Source organism: Protobothrops mucrosquamatus, unplaced genomic scaffold, assembly GCF_001527695.2.
Source record: "Protobothrops mucrosquamatus isolate PMUCROS unplaced genomic scaffold, P.Mucros_1.0 scaffold3035, whole genome shotgun sequence".
Taxonomy (NCBI): domain Eukaryota; kingdom Metazoa; phylum Chordata; class Lepidosauria; order Squamata; family Viperidae; genus Protobothrops; species Protobothrops mucrosquamatus.
In genome coordinates this window covers 62238-75791 of record NW_015389049.1, presented here as the reverse complement: position 1 = coordinate 75791, position 13554 = coordinate 62238, and the positions used below count along the sequence as shown (strand labels likewise).

At 39.9% G+C, this 13554-nt stretch overlaps 1 protein-coding gene across 1 annotated transcript in view; it reads left to right on the top strand.

The window, feature by feature from the left end:
* LOC107296928 overlaps window positions 1-13554 on the top strand; it is an 87255-nt gene that overhangs the window by 73048 nt on the left and 653 nt on the right. Inside the window, exon 2 of the mRNA XM_015826286.1 lies at window positions 6004-6075. Within this exon, the coding sequence (XP_015681772.1) occupies window positions 6004-6075 (72 nt within the window). The remainder of the gene's footprint in view (window positions 1-6003; window positions 6076-13554) is intronic.

The following is a 13554-nucleotide window of genomic DNA, read 5'->3' as shown; positions in this document are numbered from 1 at the left end:
ACATGGCTTTTCCAACAAGCGGGATTGGCCTAGGGAATTTTAGTGGGGTTTTTAAGGGAAATTTTAATTATTAGGCCATTACAAATATTTCCTTTTAATCTGGTTTTAAATTGATATTTATTGTAATATGGGTTTTATAAGGCTGTCAGCCGCCCTGAGTCCGGTAAGGAGAAGGGCGGGGTACAAATCAAATAAATAATAAATAATAAATAATAATAATAATAACAATCCTCCATCTATAAACAAAAAGTAACCATATCATTAAAACATATAGAATAGAATTAGAATAGAGTAGAGTAGAGTAGAGTAGAGTAGAGTAGAGTAGAGTAGAGTAGAGTAGAGTAGAGTAGAGTAGAGTAGAGTAGAGTAGAGTGGAGTGGAGTGGAGTGGAGTGGAGAGGAGAGTGTAGAGTAGAGTAGAGTAGAATGTAGAGTAGAGTAGAGTAGAGTAGAGAGGAGAGGAGAGGAGAGGAGAGTGTAGTGTAGAGTAGAGTAGAGTAGAGTAGAGTAGAGTAGAGTAGAGCAGAACAGAACAGAACAGAACAGAACAGAATAGAATAGAATAGAACAGAATAGAATACTGTAGAATAGAATAGAATAGAATAGAATAGAATAGAATAGAATAGAATAGAATAGAATAGAATAGAATAGAATAGAATAGAATAGAATAGAGCTGGAAGGGACCTTGGAGGTCTTCTAGTCCAGCCCCCTGCTCAAGCAGGAGAATCTATACCATCTCAGACAAGTGACTGTCTGTGTAGGTAAACACTTTTCTACCTCCTTTTCTTCTTGGCAGAAAACCTGGGTGTTGTCCAAGGTTCATCTAAGATTCTTCCGGGATACGTTTCTGTTCCTTAAGCCTTTCTGCTAAATCATACTACAGAGCCTTCCCAGGTGCTACAGATTACAGTATTTCAGAAATCCTGAAAAGACATTATAGGGCCTGAACGTGCTTCCTATTACTTTCAGAATGGATTTTCAGATCTTTGTTAGGGAGAGGGCGGGGGCGAAGATCCTGTTATTTAACTTTGAGAGTTAAATGAGAGTTTGGGTTATTTCAGTTTGCTGAGAAATTCATAGCGCTTGTTCTCGGCAAGTGCCGAGACTTGACAAGGGCACCGATTATTTCTATTTGAGGTGAGAAGAAATAGGAGTAATTTCCGCTCTCCCACATCTTCAAATGCAGCTGGAATGCAAAGAGGGCCAAGAATGAACAGGAAAGAGGGGAGTCAATTTTTAGAATCCACCTCTTATTTATTCGGACTGAATCTGTGAGTCACGCTCCTTGAGGAGGAAAAAGAGAGAGATTGAATGTCAGTTGTTGAGCATTTTATTTCTTCATCTTGATAGATCAATTCCTCTTCTCCAACAGCTCCCACAATGTTCTGATCACAAGAACCCATGAGAGACAGCAATCAGGTTAGACCTGTCCATGTCTATGGAGATTCTCAGTCATCCAGGTCATGGTTGTCCCAAAGGTGCTTTTTCAAGAGGCAACTGGACTTTCTTGTTTTTCTTTGAAGATATTTTGCTTCTCATCCAAGAAGCTTCTTCAACTCTGAAGCTCTGAAGAAGCTTCTTGGATGAAAAGCGAAACATCATCGAAGAAAAACCAGAAAGTCCAGTTGCGTGTTGAAAAAGCATCTTTGGAGTTAGACCTGTCCAGTTTCTACAGCTTAGGGTGGTCTAAAAACTGGTCTCCAACCTAAACAATTTCACCATGTTGACTGTCATTCTTTCTTATTATGCCACAATAGAATAGAATAGAATAGAATAGAATAGAATAGAATAGAATAGAATAGAATAGAATAGAATCTGGAAGGAACCTTGGAGGTCTTCTACTCCAGCCCCCTGCTCAAGCAGGAGAACATATACTGTCTCAGATAGGTGAATGTCTAGTCCAGGGGTCTTCAAACTTAGCCCTTTTATGACTTGTGGACTTCAACTCCCAGAATTCCTCAGCCAGGCATGCTGCCTGAGGAATTCTGGGAGTTGAAGTCCACAAGTCATAAAAGGGCCTAGTTTGAAGACCCCTGGTCTAGTCTCTTCTTAAAAATCTCCAGTGATGGAGCACCCATGATTTCTGGGGGCAAGCTGTTCCACTGGTTGATTGTCCTCACTGTCAGGAAGTTTCTCCTTGATTCCAGGTTGCTTCTCTCCTTGATATGTATGATGTTCTTCACGTGGGCAGGAGACAAGGCAAGACAATCTGTGGTAGAGATTAATAAGAGAGACCAAGAGGTCATTGATGGAAGATAAGGTAAATTAGAGGGAACACACTCACTAATTTTGTTGTTGTTTTTCTTATATTGACCTATCTAGCCAGCCATTTTTCAACTGCAACTCTGGATGGCAAAGACATGATTGAAAATCAGTGGAACAAATGAATAAATAAGAAAAACAACAACAACAAGAAGACTGTAAGAGCTCATAGGCACCCAAGCGCAATCAAACACTTCCTATTTCAATGCAGCCATAAAACCACTACAGAGCCAAAATATCTTATCTCAACACATGGCGTAATAAACTAAGCTAAACATGAAATCAGTGCTTGGTTGAAAGGCCACCAAATCATTCCAGAGCTCAGCATCCTCAAATTGATAACCTACTTAATGCTATCATATGTTGTAAGCCCCCAGTGGCTTAATCATTAGAGGAAGAAAGTTAGAAAAGACCCACTCAAATTGACAGAGTGGTTATAAGTGGTTTTAAGAAATTTGTACCTTCAAACATGCAAGTGTTGGGTGTGAGGCCTTTCCAGGTGAAGCACACCCATGAAACACAACTAGAACAGCTTATTTTACGTTATTGTAAGGCTACATGTACAGAATCTTGAGTTACAAGGTTTTTAAATGTTTGATGGTTTCATGCATATACAGTAGTAAGAAACCTGTTACAGTATTTTCCCACTCAACAGATAACCTCAGTGACCTTTTCATCCCCACTGGGAAGATGGACATGATCGTAATATTATCTGTACAGTAAAAATCTGCAACCACTTGACCTATTAATATAGGGTAGTAACATATCAGGATAGAAAGAACCTGGATTATTGTGTTGAGGTACAAGCAAAAAGTAGACAGGCTAAAAAATGACTCTGCCTCATCTCTCTCTGGATAGCGACAGCAGCAGAGAAATGTCTTCAGCAAAGAGCATTTGATTCTTAAAGTAGTATTGAATGGAGGAACTGGAGAGAAGAATAAAATTTTTATCCTTTGAGGATTCCCATAGATTTTTCCCGTAGCCTCTCCCTTGGAATTAAATCAAAGCCAGATTTAAAATCAATGAAAACTGCGACCAGAAATCTCTGAGCTGGGATGAGTATTTCTCAGTTAACTGATGGAGCACCAGGCAGTGATTGAGAGTCAAATCAAATAAAATCAAATGTTATTAATACGATCAAAGATGAAGAGTACTAACATGAATAAAACAAGAAAAGTGGTTAAGGGTTGATCATTCCCATCTGAAGCCTCTCTATTCCCTAAGGGGGATATTTTCACTTTCAATCGACTTGAGTCATTTTGGGTAGAGATATTTAGCATACAGCTTGCTGATTTATTAAATAAACGGATAGATTTATATTCCCTTTGTTTTTTAAAGAATGAGATAATGTAGGAAAGATGGCTCAGCTGCTAACAGTGAATTCTGGGGGATAAAATCTTCTCCTGAGGTTTTTCCAGATTTTAGGTATGCACGAGACTCAAAGGTGTACACAGGAATTCAGTTGGATTAATATTTTAAGAGTGGATTGGATTGTATAATTATTCCATGGTGAAAATACTCTGGAAATAGTTCTCCCAGCATTATACAGCTGTTTGGCAGAATAGATCAAACACATATCATTAAAGGAGCTGTTGACTAAGCACCAGAATCACAAAATGGTTCTAGAATTTAGCAGCTTCAGCTACTCTCATAGTTCTTCTTTCATTGCTTACCTTTTCTTTCAAGTTGTTATTTTACTTTATGACTGTACCTGGGCAGCATCACAAGAGGATTTGGATCTAAATTGAGGAAGGATATAGTGATATGTTGGTCATATTGATAGGGGGTTTGAAGAGTAAGGATAATAAGACTGATAGGATAACAATTGCTCAAAGGAGACTGCTAGGCACATTTGAGAATGGAGTTGAAGGAGAGGATCCAAACTTTAGGACAGGGCTTTTCAACCAGTGGTACGGGTACCACCTGTGGTACATTGGCACCTGGCAGGTGGCACGCGACCATCCTAGAAAAGTGGTAGTGGGGGAGGGGAAGGAGCTGAACCAGTGGCAGCACCGCACAAGCCTGAGCGAGAGATGGCTGGAGCTGCAGGGCTGTCAGGGCTCAGCGGAAGCGCCAGGATCAGTGCCGCTTTCCAGCTAATTGGCGCTTCTTCGGGGCTGTCAGGGCTCAGTGGAAGCGCCAGGGTCAGCACCAGGCTCCAGCTGTAGCTTGGCACTGATCCTGGTGCTTCTGCTGAGCCCTGAAGAAGCACCAATCAGCTGGAAAGCAGCACTGATCCTGGCACTTCTGCTGAGCCCAGAAGAAGCGCCGATCAGCTGGAATGTTGCAGCATCTCCAGGGTCTTGTGATTTACATTCAGATTCTTGGCAACTGATTCATATTTATGACGGTCACAGTGTCCCAGGGTCATGTGAAGTGACCAAAACCTGCTGCAACCACCCAGCAGATGGGGGGAATAAAAACCAAACACCCCCCACCCCACCCCACCCCCACCCCACCCCACCCCCACTGCCAATCTTCAACAGAAATGCTCACAACAATGAAAACCTCGGACAGGAGGAAGAGCGTTGCCGGGTGGGCAGGCAGGTGTCTTGCTCGGCTGTGGCTTGGGGGGGCACTTTTTTCAGTGCCATTGTAACTTCGAACAGTCACTAAGCGAACTGTTACCAGTCGAGGNGGGGGGGGATCAAGTTTTTGACACCTTGCTAGGCGACTGGTGGTACTCGGATGTTGCCATATCCTAAAAGTGGTACAATGGGTGAAAAGGTTGAAAAGCCCTGCTTTAGGAGACCTAGCAAGTCTTGAGAACCATTTATCCTTGAAGCTTTGTTTAGGGATTTGGCGTATTCCTCAAGATCAGAGAGGCAGATGAAAGAAAAGTGACCTCTCTCAAGAAGATTAAGTGACTTATTAAGTGAACACAGATACTGATAAAGGAGAATGTTTGTAGCTTGAGGTTGAAATGAGGGGTCCTTGACGCTCTCTGTTTTCTTGCAGACATTTCATTTGCTAAACTAGCTAGCATCACCAGTGCTGATAAAGTTACCTAGTTTGGGTAATGAAACGTCTGAAAGAAAATAATCAAGATCAGAGAGCACCAAGAACATATGTCAGGTTCCGACTAATGAAACACTTCAAAGAACTTCCAGGCATTGTTTTCCTAAAAAGTCTTTTTATTTATGTTACAACATGTCGGCACACCGAAGGGATGCTATGAACTAAATTCCCTTCCTCTGAGCAAATACTGTATATTCTTGCTTTGACAACATAGATATATAAAATCATGGCAGCATCACATCGGTCCCATTAGAGCCTCCAAATCTGAGTTAACTCTTAGATTGTTCTTCGGGCTTGCCATCCAGAAGAACAAGGCCCAGATTGTCTGCCAAGTGGACCTTTGAAATTTTGATACATTACAGTGCTTGTTCTTAGTCCTGGTAATAAAATAACTTCCCTTTCAGAAGCTAGACACCGTTTAAAATGGGTTCGAGAAGAGGGATATTAACTCCCAATATTTGCATTCAAGTCAAGATCGCGGTATGAATTTACTAAATTAGTGATCTAATTGTCTAAAGGTCCCAGAGTTTTTAATGTCATTTGTGTCTACCAGGAGGAGGAGGAAGGTAGGTGTTAAAAATCACAATATTGTGGGCATACAGTTAAATAAAGGGCAGTGGCACATGGGTCTAGGATGTTGAATGAAACTAAACCAAGCTAAACTGTTACAGTCAGTTATCCTGAAGATCTCTCACCTTTGTGCAATCTGTAACTCTCTTTGTAGGGGAAGAAGTAGCCTTCAGTGGTGTGGCTTTAAGTGCTCCTAGAGGGATATCCAGATTGGGGGTCGGCCAAGGTAAGAAGGGCCTCAGCTGATTATCACCTTTAAAGCGCGCCATGGCATCGGACCTGGTTACCTCCGAGACCGCCTTCTGCCACAGATTACCTCCCACCGGCCGATACGCTCCCACAGAGAGGGCCTCCTCAGGGTGCCGCCAACCAGACAGTGTCGGTTGGCGACCCCCAGGGGGAGAGCCTTCTCTGTCAGAGCGCCCACCCTCTGGAACGAACTACCCCCAGAGATCCGGGTGATTCCGGATCTCCCCTCCTTCCGCCGCGCCCTCAAGACCTGGCTGTTTCAGCAGGCAGGACTGGCCTAGGGGGTATTTTAATTGGTTTTAACAAAATTTTAATAGAGTGGCCAATTCAAATATTTATTTTTAATTATTTTAGATTTGTATTGGGTATTTATGTGGGATTGTTTTAAACTGGCTGTAAGCCGCCCTGAGTCCTCCGGGAGAAGGGCGGGGTATAAATGAAATAAATAAATAAATAAATAAATAAATAAATAAATAAATAAATAAATAAATAAATAAATAAATAAATAAATAAATAAATAAATAAATAAATAAATAAATAAATAAACAGGAGATTAAACTTTCATAAAGTGAAATGTCAAAGTTTACAAGACCTTTTTCAGTATTGGTGTGAAGGACATAAATCAAGAGGCAAGTCCTGATGGACTCCAGTTTGCCCTTCGGCTACCAAGGTGGATATAGTGTCGAGAGACACAAACTTAGTGAGTGGTTCTGTGGCAGCTATGGTTAATCCTATTGAGCTGTTGTAGCGTATCTCCCTACTCATCCTTGTGCAGTGTTCAAAGAACTGACCTTTAACGGTGTCATGCTTGGACTCATTCTGCATATCAGGTTGACTCCCAGCATCTTCTCAACATAATTGTCTTCTGGGGACATCACAGAGAAGAGGGAATTGACTTATTCTCCAAAGCACCAGAGGGCAGGACAAGAGGTAATGGTGGGGGGGGGGAAGCATGTTAAAGAGAGACCCAATCTAGAAGTGAGGAGGAATTTTCTGACAGTGAGAACAAATAACAATCAAAGGAACAGTTTTACCTCCAGGAGTTGTGGAAGCTCCATCAACTGGAAGTTTTCAAAAATAGCCTGGACGACCATTTGACCAGGATGGCATATGATCTTCTGCCTTGACCATGGGGTGGACTAGAAGTCCTCCAAGGTCCCATTCCAACCTTGTTTCTATGTTCTGTCTTGCTTTTCAAGTCAACAAATGCCTACCCAAAATGTCCGGGCTTTTTAACTTAGCAGTGTAATTGTCTTTTTTGTCACAAAAGGGGAAATTTGGAAATTAGCACGAGGCTGCTTTATTTTAAGCACCGTTATGAGGAACGGTAGGCTGCTCAAAGATCAGTAAGATTTGCTTGCTTCTGGGCAAGCTTGGTAGCTACTCCGCTTTGCACACATCTACCCACCAATACTGACAGCGGAGGAAGTGTCCCGAGGAAGGTACAATTGCTTTAGGAGAGCCAAAAAACAGAATTTAGGCTGCTCAGCGATATATGAAGCACAACCTATTCTTCATTTGCAAGGAGAGAGTGTTTGGCCAAGGTAATTTTTGTATATGGCTGAAGGGATTTGAAAGAGAACAGAGATGGAGACGTTTGCCTTTGCTGTGTTCTCATGTTCAGCTTGAACACGCTGTCAATCTTTCTATTTTTGAAACTGAATAAAGTTTTATCTATATATTTAATGCCAGTTGTGCTGACCTAGAGTCAGCTAACACTCTTAAAAAAATGTTGCTTTTTTTCCTTCTAAGTCACTCTTTCGTGAGTCCAATTGTCCAAACACCCAGATGACTATTTGAACTGAAAAAAGACACGGCTTAGCCATAAATTCTGTGTTGTTAATTGTGGAAACAGCATTTCCGCACCTTATCTCTGAGTTTTCTTATTTTGTATAAAAACCATAGACAAAGTAGAGGGGTTTGAAGAGGTCAAAAGGGGGCTGGGGCTGGGGATGAGACAGGTGACTTTGATTTAATCATCTGGGAGATGTTGAAAGCTCTAGCCACTGCTTCTTTTTCTTGTTCTTTTTTGAAGATCTGATCTGAGTGTCTCACAATGATTATTACAGCTTCCTTGGATAATACAAGTTCCTTGAATCTTGTTTCAAGTTCAGCTGACTTGAAAGAAGGTTGAAGTTCAGGATTGGTTCCATGATGCTTCTTCCTTTTCCCATTGTGCCCAGACACCTATCTTCCTTCCTTCCTTCCTTCCTTCCTTCCTTCCTTCCTTCCTTCCTTCCTTCCTTCCTTCCTTCCTTCCTTCCTTCCTTCCTTCCTTCCTTCCTTCCTTCCTTCTTTTCTCCTTCCCTCCCTCCCAATAGAAAAGGCAGAAAACCATAGAAACCTGGTGAAGTTGGTATTCTCTGATCACCGCCTTGTACCTCCTCCACATGACAAATTGAAAACAGGCTTAAATCAAACAGGGAACCAATAGAAAGCAGTGGTGGATTCCTTTACCCCAAGAATGTTATAGGAGGACATTTGGTTGAAGATTAAGTGAAGTAGGATGAAGCTTCTCCTTGTGCCAAGTATAGTTGTAAAATTTGCCACTTGCTGTATATATTTCAGAATAGGGTTAGGGTTAGAGAATAGAATAGAATAGAATAGAATAGAATAGAATAGAATAGAATAGAATAGAATAGAATAGAATAGAATAGAAGAATAGAATAGAATAGAATAGAATAGAATAGAATAGAATGGAATGGAATGGAATGGAATGGAATGGAATGGAATGGAATGGAATGGAATGGGAATGGGAATGGGAATGGGAATGGGAATGGAGTGGAGTGGAGTGGAATGGAGTGGAGTGGAGTGGAATGGAATGGAATGGAATGGAATGGAATAGAATAGAATAGAGAAATGAAGAATTGGAATAGAACAGAATAGAATAAGAATGGAATAGAATAGAATAGAATAGAATAGAATAGAATAGAATAGAATAGAATAGAATAGAATAGAATAGAATAGAATAGAATAGAATAGAATAGAGAAATGAAGAATTGGAATAGAACAGAATAGAACAAGAATGGAATGGAATAGAATAGAATAGAATAGAATAGAATAGAATAGAATAGAATAGAATAGAGAAATGAAGAATTGGAATAGAACAGAATAGAACAAGAATGGAGTGGAATGGAATAGAATAGAATAGAATAGAATAGAATAGAATAGAATAGAATAGAATAGAATAGAATAGAATAGTTGTAAGAGTCCTTGGAGGTCTTCTAGTCCAACCCCCTGCTCAAGCGGGAAACCCTATACCATTTCAGACAAATGGCTGTCCAATCTCTTCTTAAGAACCTCCAGTGATGGAGCACTCACAGCTTCAATTTCATTGATTAATTGTTCTCACTGTCAGGAAGTTTCTCCTTAGTTCTAGGTTGCTTCTCTCCTTGATTAGTTTCCATCCATTGCTTCTTGTCCTGGCTTCAGGTGCTTTGGAAAATAGCTTGACTAACTCTTCTTTGTGGTAGCCCCTGAGATACTTCCATTCCTTATATATTGGAATTCTTAGATATATAGTAGATCTTGCTAAGGCGGCAATTTTACAAATGGAGAGTGATGTTTGCTCTCCATGGTCCAGGCTTGGTCCTATGTTGCCAACCCCCAGCCTATCCTATAAGATGGCTGAACAGGACACCATTACAACTCTTCCTCTATTTTTGTTTATTTTGTTGTAATGGGAGTTTACCTGAGCATAAAGCTATATGTTTAGTTTTTCTCTGAAATTTATTCAAAAAGCTGCTCTGGGATATTAGTTGCTTGATTACCACTACAATCACTCCTTTTTCAACACAATCTTTCAAAACTAATGCATTTTAATACACCACTGTATTACTATAGATGTAACTCATGTAGTTCTCTTCAATTCCTTGAACTTTTTAGGAATTAAAGATCCATCCATTGGTTTTACTATCTGCTGCCCAGGGAAGATTTCTGCTCCAGAATCCCCCCCTTTAAGATTTTATAATTTAAAAAACTATATAAAAATGCTGGTTTAAGTTCAAAGTAGGCTTGTGCTTACCTTCAAAAACATGTGAAGTATCCGGGATTCTTGGTTTATTCATTCTACAAAGCAAAACTATATGATCAGAATGATATAAACCTCCCCAAGGTGTCTGCCTCTATTTTGTAGTGTGAATTCTCTTTTATAGTCATTTTTTGTTGCAAGACTTTTAAACTAGAGACAAACCAAGTCTGTATCGCAAATTTTGAATGTTGGATTAGTTTCATTTTTAAAGGAAAACCAATACTAATTGGATTTAGTTTCTGATAGCCCTTGACTCATGATGGATTTGTTTGGCGAGGAATATTGAAACATTGCTATGGGCAGATGCCATGAAAGAATTCTTTTACATTGTTCTGGTGATGTGGGTTTAGCATCTTGTTTCCTTTCAGTAGACACGTCTGAGTCTTTCCCACCTGTGCAGTGTCTTAGATAACCAGTGCTCCCTTGGCTTGTCATTTCAGAGATACTTCTTCACCTAAATGGAGAAACAGAATGACCAACGGAATCTGGCAGAGAGCACAGGAAATTTCTCTCCCTTCCCTTTCCTTCCCTTCCCTCCCCCTTGAGTAGACATATGAGTGGCTGCTGCTGGACAGAGAAGGGAGCAAGGGATTACTAGAATGGCTGGGAAACTGTCACAGAATGTTGAAAATGAAGGCCACATGACTGCATCAGCCCAGCAGTGTAGCACTGAAGCAAACCCAATTTTCACAAATTTCATTTCCTTGGGAGTCATTGCCCCTGGGTTTTGCACACATTCTGTAAGTTAGCCCATTCAAGGTAGCTTGGTTCAAAAATTGTTGCCCTATGATGCAACATTTTGCCAAGATAAAGATCATAACAATGCGAGTTTTAGAAGTATATAAAAGTCTTGTGATTTATGAGTTAGCCTTGATTCCTGGTATCTACATGTCCAAATGAGGTTTATGATTAAACAGGAAACTGATTTCTGATTGATTGATTGATTGATTGATTGATTGATTGATTGAGGATATTTTTAGCTTCCCAGTCTAGTCTGCAGTTTTGATGTTTCCTGTTCAAGTCATAATTACCCTGCTTTGCTTTTTCCAAGATGAAGAATGGAATCTGGCATGAATACTTCCCCACTCATTTCCGCCCCAGGAAATATATACAATTAAAACTGAATGGCTGGTATTATTTTTAAGAAGTTGAGCTAAAAGGCACTTGAAACTGAAAATAACAAACAGCCCTTTTCTAAATCAATTGTAGATCATTTCTTTTCTTAGTTTAAAATAATATATTAATCCTAAATATGTTTAATATAGTAAAGTCTCTATGTATTTGCAGGTGAACAAACAAATAATAATACTTGACTAGATATGTTTTTATGCCATACAAGTCACAAAAAGTATAATCTAAATAGAGAGTAGCTATGCAATATAAAATAAATATGCCTATGAAACTCCAATTGGGATTTTTTTTAAAGATTTATTAGTGAACTATAGATACAATTTTAATCAAATCAGATCTTTGTTCTGGTCATAGACTAGCAAAGAATCAATTAGAGATTTTTGATTGTTAATTAATACAACTTTACTCTAGCAATATACACTTAGATTTATTGTATATAGCACTTCCTAGTGCTTTACAGCCCTCTCTAGACAGTTTACAGAGTTAGCCTATTGCCCCCCAACAATCTGGGTCCTCATTTTACTGACCTCGGAAGGATGGAAGGATGAGTCAACCTTGAGCCGGTCAGGATCGAACTGCTGGCGGTGATTAGAGTTAGCCTGCAATACTGCATTCTCACCACTGCACCACCACAGCTTTTACTTCTATTTGCAATACTAATAAAATACCTTTAAAGGTTTAGGTAAGTTTAGAGGCTAATAATTCTCCTTACATGGAATTCACGGAGAGAGAGAGAGAAAGAAATAGCGAAGAAAGCAAGGCAAGTGGGTGGGTGGTGCTGAAATCACAAAAACACTACAACATTCACTAAACACTTTCCAATCACCAATCTCCCTGCAGTTAGATACCCACATAAACACATAGTGTTTGGATTCGATTTTGTTTTGTAAATGCAAAATGTTATTTCTTAAAGCTGTTATTAACGTGCTGCCGATCATTTGTTATTATCGTCCATTTTCATGCATTGTCTTGCCAGCCTTCATATGTTTGTATCCCTAACTTTAGAAACAATTAAATGAATGATTTCTCTGTTTAAGATGGGGCCAAATTGATCTTACTGCTTGGATAATTAACCTCACCTGGAGATGTCCCCCCAATTTTTTTTCCAACTAAGTTTATATTGAGGTTAGGTTCTTCTTAAATTCAGCTAAGGCTGAATGATTAATTTGTCACTCAGGAATCAACTCCCTCCCCCATGTGAACTAAACTTAAGGAAGGAATAGATTTTTTTTAAAAAAAAGGTGTTTATAGGGGAATATAAATGTTTGCAAGGTAGATAAAAGGATGTGACACAAAGTTAATGTAGGTTGAGTTGAATTTTGTCTGAAGGTATGACCCATAGACATCAATGAGAGAGGGAGAGGCGGGATATATAAAATCTGGCCTTGAGCATTGACCTACAGAGGGCAAGAATGTGAATCTATTCTATTCCCATTTAGTAAGTTTCATGCTTAGCCCTCTTTGTATCCTACTTTGTTAGTGTAGGAGATGATCAGGCTGAGCCTGATGGTGGGGTCAAATGCATTATCAGTCTAGAATCCCTACAACATGAAAGAGATCTAAATCCAGCCACTCCTTGAAGTCTGTTGGCTCTTCCAGAGCCAACTTGCCTTGACCTTTAGTAGATCAGATTCTTGGGTATAGGTAGCATGAAATAAACACACAGTGCTTTTGAACACTATCCTGGCTCCTGTTTTTGCCTTTTCCCCCCACCTGATACAGTTCTCATCTATATCCAGAATCCAGTCTTGGCAAACACACATTCTAATTGGCTGTAATTGATTATTGCTTTCTTTTTTAAAAAAAAAAAGAAGGCAGAAAAACACGAGCCATTTTTTGAAAGAAGCAAAATGAGTTTGGCAACCTGTGCCACATGTTTTTAAAAGAGTCATCCTCAGATTTTCCCTGAAATGACTTTTTAAGCAACTGGAGTTGTCAGAGGTGTGAGGAATGAGGAAGAGAACCAAATTCCATTACGACAGCCCCAGTGAGGCTTTCCTAGGTCTCCTTCCTTGTGCATAAGTAAAATGCCTATGGAGGTTCTCAATTATCCAGGTCATGGTTGTCCCAAAGTTTTCAGGAGGCAACTGGACTTTCTTGTTTTTCTTTGAAGATGTTTTGCTTCTCATCCTAGAAGCTTCTTCAGCTCTGACTGGATGGTGGGGGGAATGGACAGTTTTATACTCCTTGCAGCCCGCTGGTCCTTTGCATTCTTTTAAAGAGTCGTTGAGGAGATAAACCTCCAAGTGGCCTCAATGACGCTCCGAAAGAATATAAACGACCAGCTGTCTGAAA